Consider the following 25,898-nt stretch of genomic DNA (forward strand, 5'->3'; position numbering starts at 1 on the left):
CACAACTTGGGTAGTATTACTGCTTTCTAGTGGTTGGAAGCAGGGATGCTTCTAACAACTTAGAATCATAGGACAACCCCACACACAAAGAAAATATTTATCTGTCCCAAAATGTCAATAGTACAGAGGCTGGCAAAGACTATTTTAAGCCTCAGAAAGTTGAGTTCCATAAAATGGACTCCCACTCCCCCAAACCTTTACCACCCCACCAACAACTACCCCTAAGCCTGTTAGGATTTATCTTGAGTTGTAACAAGGTCACCACTAAGAGCACTGACCCTGATAGAGGACTCTGGCCAAATTCAACATACTCTGTTTGGAGGCCCTGGGTAAAACTTCTTGTTTGCACAGAGCCATCTCACAAATAAATCCCTGTGGTTTGGGGAGTTTGTGAGAACACACAGAGTATAAGACAGGGACACCATATTCTCTGCTCTCTATCACTTTTTCCCTATACCATGAAGAAAGGCAGACATGAGCTGCCATTTCTTATTGCAATTCTTGTTACCTTCTCTGCAGCTGTCACAGACCATGGGAAACCGTGAGTACCACCCAGAACCTTCTCTTATATCATTCTTTCTTTGTTGAATCAGCACCATTCTATGGTAATCCTCCCACCTTGAAATTTCTGACTACCTTTTATTTTTCTCCATATAATAAATAATAATTGTATATATTTATGAGGTACTATGCAAGGTTTTGCCATATGCATACATGGGGAATGATTAAATACAGCCAATAAACATATCTATCTCCTACTTACATATCACTTTTTATGGTGAGACATGTGATATTTACTCTCAGAAATTTCTAAATACATAGTAATTATTACTAACACTAGTCACTATGCTGCATGGTAAATTACCAGAACTCACTGGTCCTCATTAACTGAAACTTAATGCCCTTTGACCAGTGTTTCCTCATTCCCAACCTCCTCCCCCCAAGTCCCACTTACCACTATCCTATTCTCTCCAGCTGTTTTCTTTTTTTTTTTCCTTTTTCTTTTATTATTCATATGTGCATACAAGGCTTAGTTCACTTCTCCCCCCTGCCCCCACCCCCTCCCTTACCACCCACTCCGCCCCCTCCCTCTACCTCCCCCCAATACCCAGCAGAAACTATTTTGCCCTTATTTCTAATTTTGTTGTAGAGAGAGTATAAGCAATAATAGGAAGGAACAAGGGTTTTTGCTGGTTGAGATAAGGATAGCTATACAGGGCATTGACTCACATTGATTTCCTGTGCGTGGGTGTTACCTTCTAGGTTAATTCTTTTTGATCTCATCTTTTCTCTAGTACCTGTTCCCCTTTTCCTATTGGCTTCAGTTGCTTTAAGGTATCTGCTTTAGTTTCTCTGGGTTAAGGGCAACAAATGCTAGCTAGTTTTTTAGGTGTCTTACCTATCCTCACCCCTCCCTTGTGTGCTCTCGCTTTTATCATGTGCTCATAGTCCAATCCCCTTGTTGTGTTTGCCCTTGATCTAATGTCCACATATGAGGGAGAACATACGATTTTTGGTTTTTTGAGCCAGGCTAACCTCACTCAGAATGATGTTCTCCAATTCCATCCATTTACCAGCGAATGATAAAATTTCATTCTTCTTCATGGCTGCATAGAATTCCATTGTGTATAGATACCACATTTTCTTAATCCATTCATCAGTGGTGGGGCATCTTGGCTGTTTCCATAACTTGGCTATAGTGAATAGTGCTGCAATAAACATGGGTGTGCAGGTGCCTCTGGAGTAACAGTCTTTTGGGTATATCCCCAAGAGTGGTATTACTGGATCAAATGGTAGATCGATGTCTAGCTTTTTAAGTAGCCTCCAAATTTTTTTCCAGAGTGGTTGTACTAGTCTACATTCCCACCAACAGTGTAAGAGGGTTCCTTTTTCCCCGCATCCTCGCCAACACCTGTTGGTGGTGTTGCTGATGATGGCTATTCTAACAGGGGTGAGGTGGAGTCTTAGCGTGGTTTTAATTTGCATTTCCTTTATTGCTAGAGATGGTGAGCATTTTTTCATGTGTTTTTTGGCCATTTGAATTTCTTCTTTGGAGAAAGTTCTGTTTAGTTCACTTGCCCATTTCTTTATTGGTTCATTAGTTTTGGGAGAATTTAGTTTTTTAAGTTCCCTGTATATTCTGGTTATCAGTCCTTTCTCTGATGTATAGTTGGCAAATATTTTCTCCCACTCTGTGGTTGTTCTCTTCAGTTTAGAGACCATTTCTTTTGATGAACAGAAGCTTTTTAGCTTTATGAGGTCCCATTTATCTATGCTATCTCTTAGTTGCTGTGCTGCTGGGGTTTCATTGAGAAAGTTCTTACCTATACCTACTAACTCCAGAGTATTTCCTACTCGTTCCTGTATCAACTTTAGAGTTTGGGGTCTGATATTAAGATCCTTGATCCATTTTGAGTTAATCTTGGTATAGGGTGATATACATGGATCTAGTTTCAGCTTTTTGCAGACTGCTAACCAGTTTTCCCAGCAGTTTTTGTTGAAGAGGCTGCTATTTCTCCATTGTATATTTTTAGCTCCTTTGTCAAAGATAAGTTGCTTATAGTTGTGTGGCTTCATATCTGGGTCCTCTATTCTGTTCCACTGGTCTTCATGTCTGTTTTGTGCCAGTACCATGCTGTTTTTATTGTTATTGCTTTGTAATATAGTTTGAAGTCAGGTATTGTGATACCTCCTGCATTGTTCTTTTGACTGAGTATTGCCTTGGCTATTCGTGGCCTCTTGTGTTTCCATATAAATTTCACAGTAGATTTTTCAATCTCTTTAATAAATGTCATTGGAATTTTTATGGGAATTGCATTAAACATGTAGATTACTTTGGGGAGTATCTACATTTTTACTATGTTGATTCTACCAATCCATGAGCATAAGAGATCTCTCCACTTTCTATAGTCTTCCTCAATCTCTTTCTTCAGAAGTGTATAGTTTTCCTTGTAGAGGTCTTTCACATCTTTTGTTAGGTTTACACCTAGGTATTGGATTTTTTTTGAGGCTATTGTAAATGGAATTGTTTTCATACGTTCTTTTTCTGTTTGCTCATTATTAGTGTATAGAAATGCTAATGATTTTTCTATGTTGATTTTATATCCTGCTACCTTGCTATAGCTATTGATGATGTCTAGAAGCTTCTGAGTCGAGTTTTTTGGGTCTTTAAGGTATAGGATCATGTCGTCTGCAAATAAGGATATTTTGACAGTTTCTTTACCTATTTGTATTCCTTTTATTCCTTCTTCTTGCCTAATTGCTCTGGCTAGGAATTCCAGTACTATGTTGAATAGGAGTGGAGATAGTGGGCATCCTTGTCTGGTTCCTGATTTTAGAGGGAATGGTTGCAGTTTTTCTCCATTAAGTATAATGCTGGCTGTATGTTTGTCATATGTAGCTTTTACAATGTTGAGGAACTTTCCTTCTATCCCTAGTTTTCTTATAGCTTTTATCATGAAATGATGTTGGATCTTATCAAAGGCTTTTTCTGCATCTATTGAGATGATCAAGTGGTTTTTGTCTTTGCTTCTATTAATGTGGTTTATTACGTTTATTGATTTTCATATGTTGAACCACCCCTGCATCCCTGGGATGAAGCCTACTTGGTCGTGGTGAATAATCTTTTTGATGTGTTGCTGAATTCGGTTTACCATTATTTTGTTGAGGATTTTTGCATCAATGTTCATTAAGGAGATTGGCCTATAGTTCTCCTTTTTGGAGGTGTCTTTGCCTGGTTTTGGGATAAGTGTAATACTGGCTTCATAAAATGTGTTTGGCAGTTTTCCTTCCCTTTCTATTTTGTGGAACAGTTTAAGGAGGGTTGGTATCAGTTCTTCTTTAAAGGTCTGATAGAATTCATCAGAGAATCCATCAGGTCCTGGACTTTTCTTTTTTGGGAGACTCTTGATTGCTGCTTCAATTTCATTTTGTGTTATAGGTCTATTCAGGTGATTAATTTCCTCTTGATTCAGTTTTGGATGATCATATGTATCTAGAAATCTGTCCATTTCTTTTAGATTTTCAAATTTATTTGAATAGAGGTTCTCAAAGTAGTCTCTGATGATTTCCTGGACTTCCATGGTGTTTGTTGTTATCTCCCCTTTTGCATTCCTAATTCTACTAATTTGGGTTTTTTCTCTCCTCATTTTAGTCAGGTTTGCCAGGGGTCTATCTATCTTATTTATTTTTTCAAAGAGCCAACTTTTTTTTCATTAATTCTTTGTATGGTTTTTTTGGTTTCTATTTCGTTGATTTCAGCTGTTATTTTTATTATTTCTCTCCTTCTATTTGTTTTGGGATTTGCTTGCTCTTGTTTTTCTAGGAGTTTGAGATGTATCATTAGGTCATTGATTTGGGATCTTTCAGTCTTTTTAATATATGCACTCATGGCTATAAACTTTCTTCTCAGGACTGCCTTTGCTGTGTCCCATAGGTTCCGGTAGGTTGTGTTTTCATTTTCATTGACTTCCAGGAACTTTTTAATTTCCTCTTTTATTTCATCAATGATCCATTCTTCATTAAGTAATGAGTTATTTAGTTTCCAGCTGTTTGCATGCTTGTTGTCTTTACTTTTGTTGTTGAGTTCTACTTTTACTGCATTGTGATCAGATAGAATGCATGGTATTATTTCTATTTTCTTATATTTGCTGAGGCTTGCTTTGTGCCCTAGAATATGATCTATTTTGGAGAAGGTTCCATGGTCTGCTGAGAAGAATGTACATTGTGTACAGGTTGGATGAAATGTTCTGTAGACATCTACTAGGTCCATTTGATCTATTGCATATTTTAGATCTTGGATTTCTTTATTGATTTTTTGTTTGGATGACCTATCTATTGATGATAATGGGATGTTAAAGTCTCCCACAACCACTGTGTTGGCGTTTATATATGCTTTTAGGTCTTTCAGGGTATGTTTGATGAAATTGGGTGCGTTGACATTGGATGCATACAGATTGATGATTATTATTTCCTTTTGGTCTATTTCCCCTTTTATTAGCATGGAATGTCCTTCTTTATCTCATTTGATCAATGTAGGTTTGAAGTCTACTTTGTCAGAGATAAGTATTGCTACTGCTGGCTGTTTTCGGGGGCCATTGGCTTGGTAAATCTTCTTCCAGCCTTTCATCCTAAGCATATGCTTATTTCTGTAGGTGAGATGAGTCTACTGTAAGCAACAAATTGTTGGATCTTCCTTTTTAATACATTTTGTCAAATGGTGCCTTTTGATGGGTGAATTAAGTCCATTAACATTAAGCGTTAGTACTGATAGGTATGTGGTGATTCCTGCCATTTAGTTGTCTTAGTTGTTTGAAGGTTTGATTGTGTGTATCTAACTTGATGTTACTCTCTACTGTCTTGCTTTTTCTTTTCCTGTGGTTTGGTGCTGCCTGTCTTTTCATGGTTAAGTTGGGTGTCACTATCTGTATGCAGAATCCCTTGCAGAATCTTTTGTAGTGGTGGCTTTGTGGTCACATATTGTTTAGTTTCTGCTTATCATGGAAGACTTTTATTGCTCCATCTATTTTGAATGATAGCTTTGCTGGGTAGAGTATCCTGGGGTTGAAGTTATTTTCATTCAGTGCCCGGAAGATCTCACGCCACGCTCTTCTTGCTTTTAATGTTTCTGTTGAGAAGTCTGCTGTGATTTTGATGGGTTTACCTTTGTATGTTACGTGTTTTTTCTCTCTTACAGCCTTCAATATTCTTTCCTTAGTTTCTGAACTTGTTGTTTTAATGATGATATGTCATGGAGTAGTTCTATTTTGATCTGGTCTGTTTGGTGTCCTGGAGGCCTCTTGCATCTGTATGGGAATATCTTTCTCTAGATTTGGGAAATTTTCCGTTATTATTTTGTTGAATAGATTACGCATTCCCTTCACTTGCACCTCTTCTCCTTCTTCGATGCCCATGATTCTCAAGTTTGGTCTTTTGATGGAGTCGGTGAGTTCTTGCATTTTCTTTTCACAGGTCTTGAGTTGTTTAATTAATAGTTCTTCGGTTTTTCCTTTAATTACCATTTCATCTTCAAGTTCTGAGATTCTGTCTTCTGTTTGTTCTATTCTGCTGGATTGGCCTTCCGTTTTGTTTTGCAGTTCTGTTTCGTTCTTTTTTCTGAGGTTTTCCATATCCTGGCAGTTTTCCTCTTTAATGTTGTCTATTTTTGTCCTGAGTTCATTTATCTGTTTATTCATCATGTTCTCTGTTTCACTTTGGTGTTTATACAGTGCTTCTATGGTTTCCTTTATTTCTTCTTTTGCTTTTTCAAATTCTCTATTTTTGTTGTCTTGGAATTTCTTGAGTGTCTCCTGTACATTTTGGTTGACCCTATCCAGTATCATCTCTATAAAATTTTCATTGAGTACTTGTAGTATGTCTTCTTTTAAATTATTCTTGTGGGCTTCATTGGGTCCTTTGGCATAGTTTATCTTCATTTTGTTGGAGTCTGGATCTGAGTTTCTGTTCTCTTCATTCCCCTCTGGTTCCTGTACTAATTTTTTAGTGTGGGGAAACTGGTTTCCCTGTTTTTTCTGTCTTCCCGTCATTGTCGTTGGTGTTGTTACTGTCCCTGTACTGTGTGCAATTAAGTATTTTCTAGCTTGTAATAATAACAATGGTAATATTTAGAATGGAAGGGTGAGCTGAGATGGAAAGCAAGAAGTTAAAGAAAAGGGGAAAACAAATATACAGACAAGAGGGAGAAAGCAGAACAAGGTATCAGACAAGAGAGTTTCAAAGGTATAAACAGGGAGTGTTAGTATACTAATCGACAGTAAGCTGAACAGACATTAGAGAGACAGAGAGAGGATTGAAAATCAAAGATAAAAAAATAAAAAGTAAGTAAATGAAAGAAATATCTATATATAAAAATGAATTAAAATAAAATGGAAAGTAGAAAATTAAAAAAAAAACAAAAAACTTCCAAGCTTATATGCAATGCAGTTTCAGTCTTAATAATTTGGGTGTCCGTCTCAATCTCCAGTCCTGGAGTTTGTGCCTCAGATGTTGTTCTGTAGTTGTCTCATCAAAGGGGATGCATAAAGTAGAACAAAACTACACACTCTCTCTCTCTCTCACACACACACACACACACACACAAAAGCCCCACCAAGTGTCCCAAGTTCAAATGCAATACAGTTTCAGTAAGTTTTTCGGCTTGCAGGTGTAATTCTTTTGTTCTCTCATCAAAGGTAGGGAGAAAAAGAAAAAAAGAGTCTGGAGACAGTTCTGAGAGTCGTATCTGCAACTGTGGCTTGCCTGCCTGCTGTTCTCAGCCTGCTGTAGCTGGCGGCATTATTTATGCAGATCTCTGGGGTGAACTTAGCACTCACCTGGTCCCACAGGCTTTGTTTGTTCAGAGTTCTCCTGTGCGGGAGCCTCTGCTACAAGGTTTCCCCTTTCCAAGCACTGGGAAAGGTGACACTGCCCCTGCGTTGTCAGGCCTGCATGTTTATTTACAGTTCATGTGGGAGGTGGGTCTTCCCCCCTCTCCTATGCAGTTTTCCTCCCACTGCCACTTTCACAAGCTTTCCTGCTCCTGATTACTGGGCGGTGCTGCTGCTCCTGCCAGCCGCCATGTTTGTTTACAGTTCACGTGGGAAGTGGGTCTTCCCTCCTCTCCTGTGGAGTTTTTCTCCCTCCGCCACTCTCACAAGCTTTCCTGCTCCTGGTTGCTGGGTGCGCACCCCGCTCCTCCAGCTGTTTTCTTGAACACCCTTTCCAACTTAATATTACATGATCTCTGTAATCTTTCTTTCAACTCTATAGCAACTTTGTAACTAAACTCAGATGTGACTTAATACAGGCCTGTCACTTAGACTTAAAATTCCATGTTCAAGGCCCTTGGCTTTGAGTTGAGGCCATTTAAATGTAATAATTTTAAAAACAAATGTTTAAATTGTTGACAATCATAATTGGATTATATGTTAAAATTAGAGTTGAAATTTGGGGCAAATTAAGACTTTGGGCAAGTCAGAACTCTTTGAATATGCCTTAGACAAGCCAAGCATTCTGTTGTGTCAAAAAATGACAATATGGTATATGTGCACCTATTGCAAGGTTCACACTGCCCTGAAATTTATGAAGTACCACATGATTTCTTATTGGTGGCAGAAATAATCACATTATTAGGGATTGTATTATAACATTACTGTTCTCTTTTTATGATTAGGAGAAAAACAAGAATATTTGACTTTAAAAGGTTAATATTAAAATAATCTGGTGATATTTAGCATACTTTCAGATAGCAGTGATGGGCTGGATTTTGGAAAACTGGGGGATATGTAAACTCTCCAATATCTTGAAGGTGTAGAGGAAAGTCACCAAAATACAGACTTCTATTACTCAGTGGTAAATTGGGTAACATATGGAACTCTGAGTCCCACACTTAATCTTATGAATCTGAAGATGAGGAGAAATTGAAAATAAAAAGGGGGCACTGGGCTATTTCTCAAGAATTAAACTTGACAATTAAGTGTAATGCTGATGCACTTTGTAGAGAATAATTATTCCTCCTATGTTTCCTTAGTAAAAACAACCTCCATGAATTTGAGTGCTGAGTACTTAGTGAGGGAAGCACATAAAACAATCATACCATTAAAACCTACCTTGAGTGGCATGACCACTGCCTAAACTGAATTGTGACTATCACCAAAAACACATGGAATGGTTTTCTTGCCACTCTAACCCAACATCAAGTTGTTAACCTACCTTTTCAGGGTATAGAGTTAAGTATGGTAATAATTATCACAATGAAACCACAGTCATGAACAATGATATTTGTCCTTAGCAGACTGAATTCCTTCCTTTCCAGACAGTATATGGTGCTGGTCCCCTCCAAGCTCCACACTGAGATACCCCAGAAAAGCTGTCTCCATCTCTACCATCTGAATGAGACGGTGACTGTAAGTGCTTTCTTGGAGTCCAGCTGGGGAAACAAGAACCTGTTTGATAACCTCGTGGTTGACAAGGACTTGTTCAAATGTATTTCCTTCACTGTGAGTACTAGCTACCTATCTTAATTTGTTATATTTCTATTGGAAAGATAGGGAGATTGATTTTCAATAGAAAAATTAATTTAGAAGGATATCACTGACTTCTAAGAAAAAAATCTAGAGAGAGTTTGGTCCCACAAAAGAACAAAATATAGATTTTTTTTTCCCACCAAAGGATAAGGGACAGGAAAAAGTCATAAATATCCTAATTTCCTATATAATTCCTGCAAAAATTTTACTATGGAAAGAAAGCATGAGTTAGACTGTTCTGGCTATTTTCTATTGGTGAAATGCAAACTGAAATAATACCAGAACAAACAAGGGCCACATCTTCTACATACCCTGAATAAATTTCTGGTTTCTTCTTTGGACATACCATCCTCAAGTGTTAATTGCTACCATCATTAGCATATTAATTTTTTTCCTCTCTCTCAAGATTCACCGTTGGATCTGCTTTTTAATCAAAATTACTTTTACTCCATGAAGGTGATCATGTGTTCATAGTTACTGCTGACTCACATGAAAATTTGAGTTTCATTTGTTATGCCTCTTTGTGACTTATTATTCTGTATTGGGAGAAGGAAAGAAGTAATAGGCTAATGATAATAGCAACCATATCTTGAGGATGGATTGCCTAAAGAAGAAATTACAAATTTACTCTGTCATCTATTATATGTAGAAGATGAGGCCCTTGTTAGTTCTGGTATTATTACTGACCTGATACTTAAGTAATAACTCATGACGGACCTTCCTGTGATATGGAAGAGAAAAGGTAAAGAAAAGATGCTAAGATCTCCAGATGGAGAGATGAGAAGGCTTTCATGATCTTTTTCTTCTCAGCTCCCCAGATCCTCATCTTCTGAAGAGGTGGTATTCTTTTCTGTCCACATAAAAGGACCAACACATGAATTCAGGAAGAAGACTGTAGTGCTGATAAAGAACAAAGAAAGTGTGGTCTTTGTTCAGACAGACAAACCCATGTACAAGCCAGGACAGTCAGGTATGAACGAAGTTCCAGGGTGGCTCAGCTCCACAGATGAGGTGGTGTCCTCCTTGGCATGGTACCCAAAAGGCCTGGGTTTCTGGACCTCACAAGGAAATCTTCCCTTTTTTCAGTTAAGTTTCGAATTGTCTCTGTGGATAAAAGTTTGCGGCCACTGCATGAGTTGGTAAGTCTTTTGTGTGTGTGCTTCAGTAGTTTGAGGGGCAGTGGGGAACAAGGAAACATGAATATAAGGGATTTTTTATTCAACAAACCCCTAAAATCAACAGCAGTAGCCCTACCCAAGCAGAGAAGGAGATTGTCACCAAAAGAGAAAAAGGGAATGAAACTTTTTTCCTCTGCACTTTATAGTAAGCTAGATATCAGTTAATAATCATTTAGAAAGACATACACCAGAGGATAGTGGGGCACACACAATAACAGACATAATTTTCATCTCTTGATACCATTTAATCACGCAAATACTCAAAGGCTTTATAACACTGGTTTACAGCTCTACTTAAACATCTAAAAACTGTACTAGACAAGTGTCCCTCCCTCAAGAGAAAAGAATGTCCCTATTCTAGGGACATCCTTGTTAAGAATCTTATTCCACAGCCTCAAGTATTCAACCAGGGTCCCATTTCTTCCAATTAAATAAAATCCAAGAAAGATTTTTCATGGAAAATTCACTTTTTGACATTTTGGAAAATGCCCTCTCTTTCCTAGAAACATAATATAATCCAGAAGATTTATACAGATATCCCAGAAATTAGTAGGAAAAGCCAATAGGTTTCAGTCCAGCATTACCAATTTTTTGTCCCTTTTCCTGCAAACTCAGCACAACTGTTACTTTGCTGTGTTCATTTGACTATAGGACAAATGTCAACAAGAAAATAAAATAGTACAACACACTCTACTAATAATTCTGCTTTCTTTTGGCAGTACTGGGGTTTGTACTTAAGGCTCTGCACTTGCTCAGAAGGCACTCTACTACTTGATCCACACCTCAAACCTTCTTGATTTATGTATTTTTTCAAACAGGGTTTCACATTCATGCCCAGGTCAGCCTCGACTGGGAACCTTTTATTTGTGCTTTCCATGTAGCTTAGGATGGCAGGCATGTGGGAACCATGCCAAGCTTTTTATTAGTTGTGATGAAGTCTCACTACCTTCTTGCCAAGATTGGCCATGAACTGCAATCATCCTGATCTTGGCCTCCCAAGTAGATAGGATTACAGAAGTGAGTTACTACAGTGGCCTACAGTTTTGCATTTATTCATATTCTGCCTCTATTTCCATTACAATAAGAGAACTATTCCTGTTCCAATTCAAAGTTCTCTATCTGTGCTTTTGAACTCATCCTCTCTGACTTTTTTTAAGAACACTGACTGCTCTCTTCCTCTCCTCCATCATTGCATTTTCCCTTTATGGGATTATTTCCAATAGGATCAACCATTTGCCACTATCACTTATCCTATCAAAGTGCCCCTCTTCAAATGGAAATTCACTTCACTCTTCCCCACCAATCTCAATAAAGAATAAATACTCATACTGCCAATGTTTCCTCCAATCTATACTATTTGATACTATGAAATACTTAAAATACACAGATATTATGAATAATTTCATAAGCACTTATACCCAAATCATGATACATCAACTATTGGCATTTTTCCATATTTACATCATTTCTGTAGAAATTTGACATTAAAGAAAATGCGAATATACTCTACATGACCTTTTCCTCCTCTTCACACCCCATCACAGATAGCCATTATCCTGAATTTGGTACTTATAATAACAGAGATAAAGATTGACTTCCTTAAACTATTATGTTACTGTTTTTCATGCTTTATCAAATTTTTATCAATGGCACTGAAATACATATATCACTGTACAATGTACTCTTTCATTTATATTATTACTCAAATTAACCTATGCCACTGTAATGTATTCTTCTAGTGTAATTAGTTCTTCACTGTATGGGTAAGTCAGCATTTATCTAGCCATTCTGTTGGTGAACACTTAGGTTGTATTCAATGTTTGGCTATTGTAACAGAGCTGCACTGAACATTCTTGAACAAACCTCTTTAATACCCTATAAGAGAGGATCTCTACAGTATGTCACCAGTATAATTCCTGGACAGGAGGGTGTGAACATCTTTGACAAGGAGCTCTCTGCAACACCTATACTGATATTTACTGCCACTTTTCCACTACTTCACCAAGAACAAGGGTCAAATTTTTATGTCTTTTGAGGATTTCAATGGGACGCAATGGTTTCTCAGTGTACTAAGTTCTGACTCCCTACTAAGTAGTGAGTTTTTCTTTTCACAGTTTCTACTCTCTGCATTTGCCTGTTTATCCTTTGCACATTTACCAACAGTATGTTTGTCTTTTCCTTATAACATGTAAAAATTCCTTATTTTAGACACAGTTCATTATATGGATTACATGACTTGCAAATCTATCTTCATAGTCTCTTGGTTGTCTTTTTATATTGTGGAAATTGTTACTGTATAGAATCTGAGTGTTGGTCATATTTGTCAGTCTTTTTCTTTGGCAGTTGTTGCATTTTATATCTTACTTAAGATACCTTTTCCTAAGCTGGGCACTGATGGCTCATGCCTGTACTCCTAGCTACTCAGGAGGCAGAGATCAAAAGGATCGAGGTTCAAAGCCAGTCCCAGGCAAATAGTTCATGAGACCCAATCTCGAAAAAAAAAAATCACAAAAAAGGATTCATGGAGTAGCCTAAGGTGTAGGCCCTGAGTTCAAGCCCCAGCACCCCTCCAAAAAAAGATACTTTTTCCTAGAGAAATAACATAGTGTAATTTAAATTTTATCTTGATAAGCATTTAGACATAACTAAACTGGGGTAAAAGATAAAAGGTCCTCTATAATAAGAACAATTTAGAATGAATCAAAAATATTGAAAATCTGGTGTAGTTTAGGATTTGATTGGCTGGGACTAGTTTGTCTCATTGTTTCTCCATTCTATTATGAGCTGCATCAGTTTTCAATAGTTACTTGTAGTTATAAATCTGAAAAATCAACATATATTACTTTTCTTGCTTGAAGTTACTTTCAGATGTCCCATAATCATATGGACTATTGGAAGCTTTTCTGTATATGATCAGTCTTATTTACATAAGAGTTGGGAGATTATCATTCATATTTGATGTTAATCAAATTTATCCAGAATTTAAATAATGACTGATTCTTTTATCCCATGTTACATATTTAATAAAGATATTTTCCTAGTAATTAAAAAAGATATCTTTTCCTAATATTAGAACACCAAGATATTTTGTCTTTTTTTCTTTCATTCATATGTGCATACAATGATATTTTGTCTTTTAATATTTCTGTGATTTTTGTTGATTATCTTGGCTTGAATTGTTTTACCAGAACGGTAAATTCAAAGCCAAATTGTAGTGATAGCAAGAAAGAAAAAGAAAAAAAAATGGAGAAAATAAATGCTGGACCATGACAACATATAACTCTGTTGAGCTCCATTTCCTAGCCTGTTGGACCAGAGTCGGCTATCAACAATGGTAGCAACTTCTATTTGGAGAACTAAAAAAAGACACTTGTTATTGTTAAAAATTTTTATTTCTTGTGTGCTATTTTTAATATTTGCTAGGTTCTCAAATTTGATTCATTCGATATTCTATGAATTTTTACTTATAAATTTTGCAGCTTTCTATAACAAATAGGACTGTTTTGCATTAACTTACTTTATCATGAATTAGCTGCCTTGTTGAAAAACTGTAATTCTAGAAATATAAACAAACACAACTTATTTATCTTTAACAGTTATTTGAATTATACTTTTCCTTGCTTCTAGATGAAAGTCCTGGCAATCCCCTGGTTTTTCTTATCCCTCATCAATAAGAATTTCATGTCCCATGTATCAATCTAAACTCCATGCCCAATTCAAAGCTAAATCTTCTCCTTTTTTGGAGCTGAACTTTTCTGTAGATGGGAATCCAGACATGAGAGATTCACAGATCCTCTTCCTCCCTCAGCCTTCAGGATCTACTTTGTCCTCTCTTATCTGGGGTTTCTGACCTTGCTAGGAATGAAAAAGAAAAGAAGAGAAAATAATTGAACTGAATTGACTTGTATGCCCTAAACTAGCACCCTAAAGGCAAGGTGGATAGTTAAAACTAACTCTTATTCTTATTCTCATGGTATACATTTTGTGGATGCTCAGAAATGACCATTAATATACCAATAACAGTTCCTTACACTTGACAAGTGCACTCTTTTTCAGTGAATACTCACTGCCTCCTCAATTATCAGAATTGAACCCATGTGCTCATTTCCACCATATCCTTGCTTAAGATAAATTTGCCTCTTTTCGCAGTACAATTACAATAGAATCTAAAATGACCCCTTTATTGGCTGACACTCTCTTTCCTACATAGGCCTCACCTGGCCAATAGGAAATACTCAAGACTTCTTTGTCTATAAGTCTCTGGAAGTGCATCCCAATCCTAGGCAGCAGAAATTCTCCTTTGCTCTGTAGCCACAGCAATTATTCAGTTATTTCTTGTCCATGTATTCGTAGGGTAAGAGTTAGGCACTGGTTCAGTGTATTCAATTAGTACAGGAGATATATAGCAAATGCTATATATAATACATATTATGTATCTAATCCCTTTGCAACCACACTGATTGGAACTACAATGAGAAGCAATGCCTCATGTAAAGTAAGCATAATTCTGATTTGCCCAGGGTAGCCCCAAGTTTTAAATGTTATCTAAAAATAGTTACAATTAGTACCTCCTTTCATTGTCAGAAATTTCCTAATTTGGACAATTAATTATATAATCACTCTACTCTTAGAGCTGTCATTTGTCTCTCAACACATAAGAGAAATCTTATTCACAAAGCATTCATGAATTTCTGTTCTCCTGCTCCTTTTTATCATCAATGTGGTTTGAGTTCTCTAGCCAGTTCTGGAACATCTATCTAAAACTTTTCTTTTATGATCTGCTTTGCAATTGACTTTTTTATCTGATATTACATTTATCAAATCGTGGCTGAAACTCACATTGTAATATACATTCTTTAAATTTACTGACTTTACTATAACTAAGACTTCTGAGCTAACATATTCTTTTTCTTTTCTTTTTGTTTCAGTTTACTTCTGTTTACATTGAGGTAAGAAATGTAAAACTTTCACCTTCAGAAATAAATTGGTACAATGAAAATAAATTGTAATATTCTGACTATATATTTAAAGACTGTCTTCTCAGGAACCTTCCCTCATTCCACACAATTGCTTTCTTAAATCCCATTTGCCTCTATTTCTCTCTTCCCAGGGAAAAACAATAGAGATTTCCCTGAGGATCCTATCACCAACACAGCAGTCTTCCTAAATATATCCCTGCCCATATGTCTTTACCTACTTGGATAAGTTAAAACCTTTTTCACATATTTAGGACCCAAAAATGAATCGAATTATGCAATGGCAGAATATTGAGTTAGAGAACGGTCTCAAGCAGCTGTCCTTCAGCCTATCATCAGAGCCCATTCAGGGCTCCTACAAGATAGTGACACTAAAACAATCAGGAAAAAGGACAGAACACTCCTTCATCGTGGAAGAATTTGGTATGTTTTGGGTAGATTGAAAAGGGAATATGGGTTCTGACTTCCTTGGTATGAATCCACTTGCTATATCAGGTTTCCATGAGTAGGCTTGGCTTCGTCTGACTAGAACCAGGACCATCTGTCTACAAACACAGAACTTCATAAAACTTCTAGCATTTTCAGAAGCAAAAGATTTCCCCAATTTGGATGTTTTACTATTTAAAAGGAGGTTTCTATGACTTGCTAAGACTACTCCACCTTTTACCTTTATGGGATGTTAGCTCAAGATTATAAAATCACCATTTCACTGGTTTATCATTTAGGCAACTAGAGAAATAACTTGCCAACCTGCAACATTTCTCTTATCTGTCTCAATAGTGCTTCCCAAATTTGAAGTGCAAGTAAAGGTCCCAAAGGTTGTTAATCTACTGGATGAAGAAGTCAATGTGACAGTATGTGGAATGTGAGCTGATTTTTCTTTCTTCTATCTAAAAAAATTAAAAAGTATTGGGGATTATGTCTAATTGTAGCACCATAAAAATACACAAATACCTAAGGCATCTCTCTTCCTTTAGAACTTTCTCTTCATAACATGCATTTCTCCTCCCCCATTACAATTACTACTCTATACCCACTGCTTAAGTTATAGTATGAAGAAACAACCTGAGTTAATTCTGATAAGAACACGAATGATGGAATTAATTGTCTTGGCAGCAATGAGTTCTCCACCTTTGGCGACATAAAAAAGTACATGACAAGATCCACTTGGCCTAACATGTAAAGAGATTCATGAACCAAATGTGGTATTATGACACCACGATCTAGTAGGAAGAGCACCGGAATAAGAGCTCACAGTTCTTGCTCCAACTCCAGCACCTGTCACTAACTCTTTTGTTTTAAATATATTACTTTTTTTGTTGTGATCATGCATATCTGTATCAGAAAAATAAGGATATTGGACTAAATCATTTGAAATTGTGATGCAAGTTTATAATCACAGTAAGCCAAAATAATACCAACAATAGTCACCTGCAGTTCTGTCTAAGGATCAAGTAGAGAAGACACTGCTTCAGTTCACAATTTTGTTGTAAAGTATTACCATAAGCATTCTGAGAAGATAGAAAAACTTGAAAAGAGAAGTGGGCTGGGTGCCAGTGGCCCACGCCTGTAATTCTAGCTACTTGGGAGGCAGAGATCAGGAGGATCATGCTTCAAAGCTAGCCGGGGCAAGTAGTTCTTGAGATCCTATCTCGAAAAACCCTTCACACACACACACAAAAAAAATAGGGTTGGTGGAGTGGCTCAAGGTGAAGACCCTGAGTTCAAGCCCCAGGATGAAAGAAAGGAAGGAAGGAAGGAAGGAAGGAAGAAGGGAGGAAAGAAGGAAGGAGGGAGGAAAGGAAGGAAGGAGAGAGAGGGAGAGAGACAGAGAGAGAAAAGATAGAAAAGATAAATGATAGGATAAAGGAGAAATATTAGAGAGTTTCTTAGGGAACATGTCTCCATCTATTGAGTCGTGCTTCCAACTAACATGAGCCATACATCATAAAGTCATGGGAGGCAGCAGAATATAATGCTCAAAAGCTCAGGTCTTCCTGAGTTGAAATCTCAGCTCCACCACTTACCAGCAGAATAGCCTGCTTGAGTTATTTAACCTTATATGCCTCACTTTGCAGAAAAACAAAATGAACAAAGTAATGTTATATCCCTCATGAACATAACTTGGCTCTTCCAAGTGTATCATATTGGCTGTAATTATCATGAAACTACACCAAGTCAGCCTTCCATGACTGATTGATAGTGTGGGATATGAGTGAGAAGAAAGTAGGTCTCTGCCTTTTGGAAAATCTTTGGTCTCTGTGAATTTCTCTTATGACAGATACACCTATGGGAAGCCTGTCCCAGGACGTGTAAATATACATATATGCCAAAGATATATGTATTTTTATTATGGTTTTGGCAAATACTTTGAGACCAACTGTAAGGAAGTCAACTACCAGGTGAGTGAAAACTTTTCAAGTAGGCATTTTAACATCCAAGAATAACTGAGAAATAGAAATACAGAAAGAAAATCTGAAAGGAAAAGCATATCAAAACATTAAACATTGATAGTCCAGGAACTTGGGGTATAGTTTGTTGATAGAGCACTTGCTTAGGGTGTGCAAAGCTCTTGGCTCAATCCTCAGAATTCTCTGTCCCCAAAAAATGACAGTCCCTTGAAACACTATTGTTAAAGGAAAATTTCCAGAAATATATAGCTAAACTTGTCAACCAAATATTAGTCACAACTGAGAAATAAGGGCAGCCATTGTATTTCATTTCATTTATTTATTAGTGATAGGGATCAAACGCAGGGCTTCACAGATCTAGGTAAGTATTCTGCCACTGACCTTATACCCCAGGCCAAGGTGGCTCTTTTAAATGATAGCACACAGTTATTAAATTCTTATGACACACTAGTCAATGTTCTAGTATATTACATATATTAATTTATGTATTAGCATGCCTATGAAATAGGTATTATAATCATCATTTTTATAGATGATAAAGCAGATGCACGAAGATGCTACATAATTTGCTGAAGACCATGTCACATAGTAGTTGCATATTAGAGTGAAACCCTTTCTTACAGCCAGAATTGTGGTTCTCTCCAGAGGCTTTCACAAGCTGGAGGTGTGACTCAAGTGGTACAGCACCTGCCTAGCAAGTGTGAGTCCCTGAGTTCACATGACAGTCCTACCCAAAAAAAAAAAAAAGAAGAAGAAGAAGAAAAAGAAGCCCTCACATATTGGTTTGGATTGACCACAGACCATGTTCTTTTGTCATGTTCTTTTGTCTTTATTTTCCTCACTTATCAGCTAGACAGTAAAGGCTGCATCACACATAGACAAAACACCAGTGTGTTCCAACTAATGCAAATCCATCAACAAACTATAACAACTCTTCAAGTGAATGCCAAGATTACTGAGGAGGGAACAGGTACGTGGATACCATAAAAATATGGGAGCTGAAGGTGTGAATATTGATATCTTTTCTCATCAAGAAGATAGGGAGCAGGAATAGAAAAATAATTTGAAATTGCCTTTCCAGCTGGTATTTTTTTTTTCTTGTTAAATTCTTTCTCAGGCTTGGAATTCACTGGAAATGGGAAAATTGAAATCACAAGGATCTTAACCAAACTTGAATTTGTGAAAGTGGACTCACACTTTAGAAGAGGGATTCCAATCTTTGCAAAGGTGAAGTACTTTATGAACCATAGATGGTTAAATTGTATTGTGACATGCAAGCAACACAGACCGTTCTGGTCAAGATTAGACCTGCTTAAGATCTTTGGTTGCAGAGCTGGGAGTATAGTTCAGTGATAGAGTGTGTGCTTAGTATGTTCCAGGGCTGGGTTCCATATCCAGCACTTAAAAGGGGGAAAAAAGATTGTCCATTTCTTCATAAGGCTAAAACCCCAAATCTCAAAACCATATGTACTAGACCTTCATAAAAAATGTTTGGGAAATCTCTGAACCCTGAAGCTTTACTAAGCTTCCTTTGTGAACTAACAAGCTCTACGTGTTCATATAACTCCACACTGTCTCAAACTCTCATTGTTTGGTGTATTTTATTCCTACTCACTGACATAAATATCATTTCTTTTACAAGTTTTTCTTGTGACCATGTCAGCACATCTGCCACTCTTAGTTCCACAATGAATGCCTTGGTGGCTGAGTGATTTCTCTTAAAGCACAGGAAAGTCTGCTCCTCCTGTGTGTACTTACTAGGCTGCATATGGTATTCCTCACCATCTCTGGTCCACGCCACCTCCTGGGAAACGCGAAGTCCTTCAAACACGGCCTGACCAAGTGGAAACGCTTCACCTACAACCTGACCACCAAGGACTCCTGGGTGCCCTGCCAAGAGCTGGGGTTTCATCTTGGTCTTCTACCAAACCTCCTACAGGTTCTTGGCTGCATTCTTCTCTTTCATCACGTGGGCTGTGATTCGGACTCTGAAGACAAGGTTACAAAATATTGTGATGTTTCCTCCTCAAAGAATTTGGGGTTTTCCCAAAACCATTGACTACAATGAAATATACATGTAGTGTATATTCACAGGGACTTGGATCTCACTTTAGAGACCTTGATAAATTTCTTTTGAGCAAAAATAATTTCACAGGATGTCCTGATGGAGGAGTTTTTGAACAAAAACTTCCAGTTATTGTGCATATCATCTTCCTATTTCCTTACTATAAACATGCATTGATATGAGTGATCCTGACTTGGGCTTTTCACAGAAATCTTGTATTCTTGTGAAAGTGAACAGAATCACATTAATGCCTGAAAACTAAGCAAAGAATGCATTTCAAAGGATGAAAACATAGCAAATTTTTCAACTAATTCTAATAATGGAGTTAAAGACTTACAGTATTTCCCATGTTGTGGAAAATAAAAAAAACTGCATACAGGGATTCAACAACCATGAGCTTTCCAGGTTACCTTTGGATATAACAGTACCAAAAAAGGAGCGGCAGAATGCAAAATGGTTGGATAGCAAAAATCAGAATGAGCATGAAAATTTTGAAGGATGAATTGTGTTCAAAACTATAGCACAAGGATAGTATGCATAGGATATCTACAGAGTAAAAGCTGAGTTGTCTATCTTCATTTTGTATCACCTTAAACTGAAACTACAATTCCAGAACTGTGAAAACATCTTGGAGAAAGGTAGTGTGGTAGGTGACACTGGCATAACAACCTCAATGACATGTTTCCGTGTCATTATGCTCAGTGCCCTCACAAGTAACTACTGTTGCCTCTGCTACCATTTGAACCAGGGTACCATCACCATATGAGGACTCATGAACACTGATTCTGAACATAAAGAATGAAGATTTTCTTCTCTTTTATGTGGTTTAATTTGCCAAGTGTCTAACTATTAATGTGCTGTGCTGTGACATTGCTTCATGGATTTCACACTGGTGTTAACTGTCATATTGTGATATCAACAAAGTTTTAAGAATAAAATGGTACCTAGCCAACATTGAGTAACTTTATAGCTCTGAGAAGTGTGTGAGTATGAAATTCTGTAAGTAAGGAGAAAAGAAGCCAGATGCCTGGGGCTCACATCTATAATCCTAGCTACTTGGGAGGCTGAGATCAGGAGGATCACGGTTTGAAGACAACATAGGCAAATAGTTTGTGAAACCCTATCTCCAAAATAACCAGAGCAAAATGGACTAGACGTGTGACTCAAATGGTAGAGCTCTTGCTTTGTGAGTGCAAAGCCCTGAGTTCAAACCCCAGTCTCACCCCACCCCCCAAAAAGGAGAAACAAAAAGCGGATATTGAAGTGGTATCTTGGAATTTTTGCAAATTTACATACTTTTTGTTGTAAAATATGTTTTAAAAATGGAATTATTGTGGGTGCTGGAACTGTGTATTTTAGACCATAGATGAAATACAGCATTTTTAGGCAAGCCAGTATAACTGTGTACCTAAAATTTATAAAATTAAATTTATAAGACTTAATTTGAACCAGAATTTCTGTAATACCTTGACACTGCCTTTATTTAGCAGACTGTGGACTAGTAAAGATTTAAACTGTAAAATATAAAAAGAATACATTCAATGTAATAAATAGATATGAATAAATTTAAGAAATACAAATATTTTTAAAAACTTGACTACTTGAGGTTCCTGGCAATTGGTGATTAATGAATTTGCCAGAGTCCAACAGAAACCTTTTCTGGTGAGATTTTGTTATAGGTTATTGTTAAAAACAGAGATTGTCACAGTCACTTGCTGGTCCTAGAATCCACAATTTTTATTCTACGTGCATAATTGCCTCTACTATAGTTAGCTTGTCCCATTCTATTCTTACTCAAAAAATGTAGAATTTCAAAGATGTACACTTGGAAGTGATAAATAGTGCAAAATGATAAAAAATAAAGCAGAATTAGGGTAATGTGGGGGGATGTTTTGTTTTATACAAAAACAGGTAAGTCTTATACTTGATACATTGGAAGAACCTTTTAAGATGCTACAATATACCCCCACCCAGCACAACAATTTTAAAAAAGTTTTGCACTTATATTCTTCTGGGTGGCATTATCAAGTCTGATCCATAGTCTTCTTTCTTGTTCTATTATAGGTACGCCTCACAGATGCAAAAGAAGTTCCTATCCCACATAAAGAGGTCTTGATCAGTGTACCTGAAATTAGGTATTTCTCCAATGCTACCACAGATCAGCATGGCCTGGCAGAATTCTCCATCAACACCACTAACACTATGGATTCTCTCCTCACTATCAAAGTAAGTTTGAAAATAAGAGTCTTAGACATAAGAAGCCTTGATAACAGAGTTGTAAATCAATAGTATTTAGCTTAAGAAAAAGAATTAGCTTATATTAAAGTAAAATAAGAAAATTTCTTGATAAATATTAAAATTACTAGGAGAAAGGCCAGAAAAAAACTGCCACACCATAAAGATAACTTTAAATATGCTTCTTTGGCAAGTTTTTATTATACAAAATAATAGGCTTCATGACATTTTCATATACATATATAATGTAGTTGGGTCATATTCATATTCCATTACTCTCTCTTGTTCCTTCTCCCACTGGTGCCTAATTTCTTCCTAAATAGTCTCACTTCTGTTTTGTTACTGCACAGCACACTGGCTTCATCATGTCATTTTCACACATAGCACACAACCTACTTTGATCATATTCACTCCCTCCTCATGACCTTTCCCTGTCAGCTTCCCATCCCACTGTCCTCTTCTAGTATAGATTCGTAGGTTTTTGTTTGTGTGTGTGTATTTATGGATCTAGATTCTGCATATGAGGGAACACATGTGATACTAGTCTTTCTGAGTCTTGCTTATTTCACTAACATGATGCATAATTTTAATTCCTAATTTTATTCTCCTTTGTAGCTGAGTAATACTTCAGGGTGTGTCTACATAAAACGTTTTTCTTTATCTGTTGATGGGAACCTAGGCTGATTCCATTATTTAGCCATGGTGAATTGTGCCACATAAACATGGGTATGCAGGTATTCTTGTGGTATGCTGAGTTGCATTCCTTTGTGTGTATGCACAGGAGTGATATAGCAAGATCATGTGGCAGTTCTATTTTTAGCTTTTTGAGAAACCTCCATACTTATTTACATAGTGACTCCACTAATTTACAATTACACCAGTAGTGTAAAAGTTTGTTTTTCCCACACATCCTAGCCAGCATTTTTTATTTTTTGCTTCCTTGATGATGGCCATTCTGATTATGGTGAGATGGAATCTCAATGTTGTCTTGATCTTCATTTCCCTTTTTGGCTAAGAATGTTGGACATTTCTTCATGTATTTATTAGCAATTTGTACTTCTTTGGGAAACTGTTCATTTGCACATTTATTAATTGGGTTATTTATTCTTTTGTTGCTTCATTTTTTTAGTTCCTTATGTATTTGGCATCATAATCCCTTCTCAGATGAATAGCTGGCAAAGATTCCCTCACTCTGTATATGCTGTATCTTTACTCTGATAATTGTTTCCTTAGATGTGCAGAAGGTTTTTAAATTGACGTAATCCCATTGGTTTTATAACTCATTACATTCTGAATATTAATCCTTTGTCTGATGGACACTGGGAAATATTTTCTCTGTAAGTTCCCTTTCCTGGCCAAAAGCTTTTCACCTTGATGCAATCCCATTTATTAATTCTTGCTATTATTTCCTGAGTGATTGGAGTCCTATTCAGAAAGTCACTTCTTCTGCCAATATCTTGAAGTATTGTTTTTCCTGTGTTCCTTTAGCAGTTTCAAATCTTCAGGTTTTACACTACAGTCTTTGATGTGTTTTGAACTGAAATTGGTACAGGGTGAGCAACGGAGATTCAGACTCAATCTTCTACTTGTGGATGTCTAGCTTTCCCAGCACCATTTGTTAAAGAGCTGCTTTTTTCCAACATAAGTATTTAATGCTTTTCTTGAGAATCAGATGGCCATAGAATTATGAGCTTATTTCTGGGTACTTCTACTCTATTTTGTTCCATTCCATTCTATTGGTCTATGTGTCTGTTTTGTGCTGGTATGGTGGGTGCTGTGTTTATTCCTATGGCTCTGTAGTCTGTTTTGAAATCAGGTATACTGCTACCCAGATTATTGTTCTCTTTGCTCAGAATTGCTTTGGCTATTTGTGCTTCCTTACGTATTTAGGATAATTATTTCTATTTCTGTGAAGAATGTCATTGGAATTTTAACAAAGATTACATTGAATCATTGAATCTGTAGGTCACTCTAAATAGTATTGCCATTTTCACACTATTAATTGTGATAATCCATGAACATGGGCAGTCTTTCCATCTTTTACTATCTTCTTCAGTTTCTTTCTTCAGTATTTTATAGTTCTCATCTTTTACCTGCTTAGTTAGATTGATTCCTGATTGGGGGAAGGGATACAATAGAGGGTTACCATTGTGAATAGGTTGGTTTTCTGACTTATTTTTCAACATGCTCATTGTCAATGTATAGCTACCGATGGTCATAGATTGATTCTGTGTTCTGCTGCTTTGTTGAGTGCTTAACAGATATAAGTGTTTTCTGGTGGAGTGTTTAGGATTTTTTAAGTTTAGGGTCATACCATCTGCAAATTTGGATAACTTGACTTTTCTCTTTCTTACTTTTATCCCTTTTATTTCTCTCTCTTGACTTATTGCAGTAAGAATTAAGTACTACATGTCATCTTAGCCTCATTCCTGATTATAGAGGAAATACTTTCAGTTTTTCCTATTCAGGATAATGCTAGCTCTAGGCTTGTCATATACAGCTGTTTTAATGTTAATGTATGACCATTCTATTCCTAATTTCTTCAGGGCTCTTACCATGAAGGGATGTTGGATTTTGTCAAAAGATATTTCTGCGTCTATTTAGTTGATCTTGTGACTTTGATCCTTGACTCTATTTGTAGGCTACATTATGCTCATTGGTTTGTGTATGTTGAATCATGGTGTATGATCTTTTAAATGTGTTGTAGAATTCTGTTTGCAAGTCTTTTATTGAGAAGTTTTGTGCCTACATTCATCTATACTTTTCTTTTTCTTTGTGTCCTTATCCAGTTTTGGCATGAGGGTAATATTGGTTTCACAAAATTAATTTAGAAGTATTCTGTCACTTTCTATTTTATGAAATGAGGCACATTGGTATTAGTTCTTAAAACACCTGATTGAATTCAACGATGAATCTACCCAGACTTGGAAATTCCTTTATTGGAAGAATCTTTATTACTGTTTCTATCCCACTGCTTGTTATAGATTTGCTTAGTTTGTTTGCATCCTCTTGGTTAAATTTTGGTAGGTCATGGTGTCTACAAATTCATCCATTTCCTGTAGATTTTCTTATAAACTGCATTTATAGGAATGCAGTTTTTCAATATATTCCCTAATGCTCATCTTGATTTCAGTGACATCTGTTCTACTATTCCCCTTTTCATCTCTAATTATTAATTAGGGTCTTTTCTCTCTTTCTTTTAGTTATTTTGTCTAAAGGTTTGTCAGTCTTGTTTGTCTTTTCAAAGCCAATTCTTTATTTCACTGACCCTTTGTTTCTTCCTTTAGTCTCTGTTTCATTAATTTTGGAACTTATATTTATTATTTTTTCCATCTACTAATTTTGTCAGCTTGTTCTTATTTTCCAAGTGTTTGAGGGGCATCATTAGGTTATTTATTTGAAATCTCTGATTTTTTTATTAGGGACTTATAGCTATAAACTTCTCTATTAAAACTGCCTCTGGTATATATCAAACATTCTAGTAACTTTTTCCATCTTCATTTTATTGTAGAAATATCTTAATTTACTCCCTGATTTTTTATTGAGCCACTGATCATTCAAAAGTGTATTATTCAATCTCCATTATTTGTATACTTTCTGTAATTGCTCTCACTTTTAATTTCTAATTTTATTCTATTATAATCTGATAAGATACAAGAAATTTTTTCAATTTTTTTGCATTAGCTGAGAATTGTCTTGTGGACTAAAATGTGATCTATTTTGGAAAAAGTTCTATGGGCTATTGAGAAGCATGTGAACTCCATAGCTCTTGGATGGAATATCTTGTAGATGTTTTTTAAGTAATTTGGTCTATGGTGCAGTTTAACTCTGAAGTTTCTTTTCTTCCTTTTTGCCTGAATGATCTATCTCTTAATGAGAGTACTGAGGCCACCCACTCCACTGAGCTCTGTGGAGAAGCTCATAAGGCAAGGATCTGCCAAGATCCATATGTGTCCACCATCTTGGAACTGGATCCTCTACCCCCTGTCAAGCCTTCAGAGACCACAGCC

General features: G+C 36.5%; 1 protein-coding gene across 2 annotated transcripts in view; it reads left to right on the forward strand.

Annotated features, from left to right (window-relative positions):
* Positions 1-351: 351 nt before the first annotated feature.
* Positions 352-25,898, forward strand: part of LOC109697725 (alpha-2-macroglobulin-like) — a 66,471-nt gene continuing 40,924 nt past the window's right edge. Inside the window, exons 1-11 of one of the 2 annotated variants that reach the window (XM_074076104.1) lie at positions 352-541; positions 8,813-8,996; positions 9,834-9,993; positions 10,110-10,162; positions 15,130-15,150; positions 15,432-15,600; positions 15,958-16,042; positions 17,459-17,579; positions 18,438-18,558; positions 18,706-18,815; positions 21,718-21,879. In XM_074076104.1, the coding sequence (XP_073932205.1) occupies positions 459-541; positions 8,813-8,996; positions 9,834-9,993; positions 10,110-10,162; positions 15,130-15,150; positions 15,432-15,600; positions 15,958-16,042; positions 17,459-17,579; positions 18,438-18,558; positions 18,706-18,815; positions 21,718-21,879 (1,269 nt within the window). In that variant the 5' untranslated portion in view covers positions 352-458. The remainder of the gene's footprint in view (positions 542-8,812; positions 8,997-9,833; positions 9,994-10,109; positions 10,163-15,129; positions 15,151-15,431; positions 15,601-15,957; positions 16,043-17,458; positions 17,580-18,437; positions 18,559-18,705; positions 18,816-21,717; positions 21,880-25,898) is intronic. The other variant, XM_074076105.1, reaches the window with a different exon arrangement.

Source organism: Castor canadensis, chromosome 6 (assembly GCF_047511655.1).
Source record: "Castor canadensis chromosome 6, mCasCan1.hap1v2, whole genome shotgun sequence".
Lineage (NCBI taxonomy): Eukaryota > Metazoa > Chordata > Mammalia > Rodentia > Castoridae > Castor > Castor canadensis.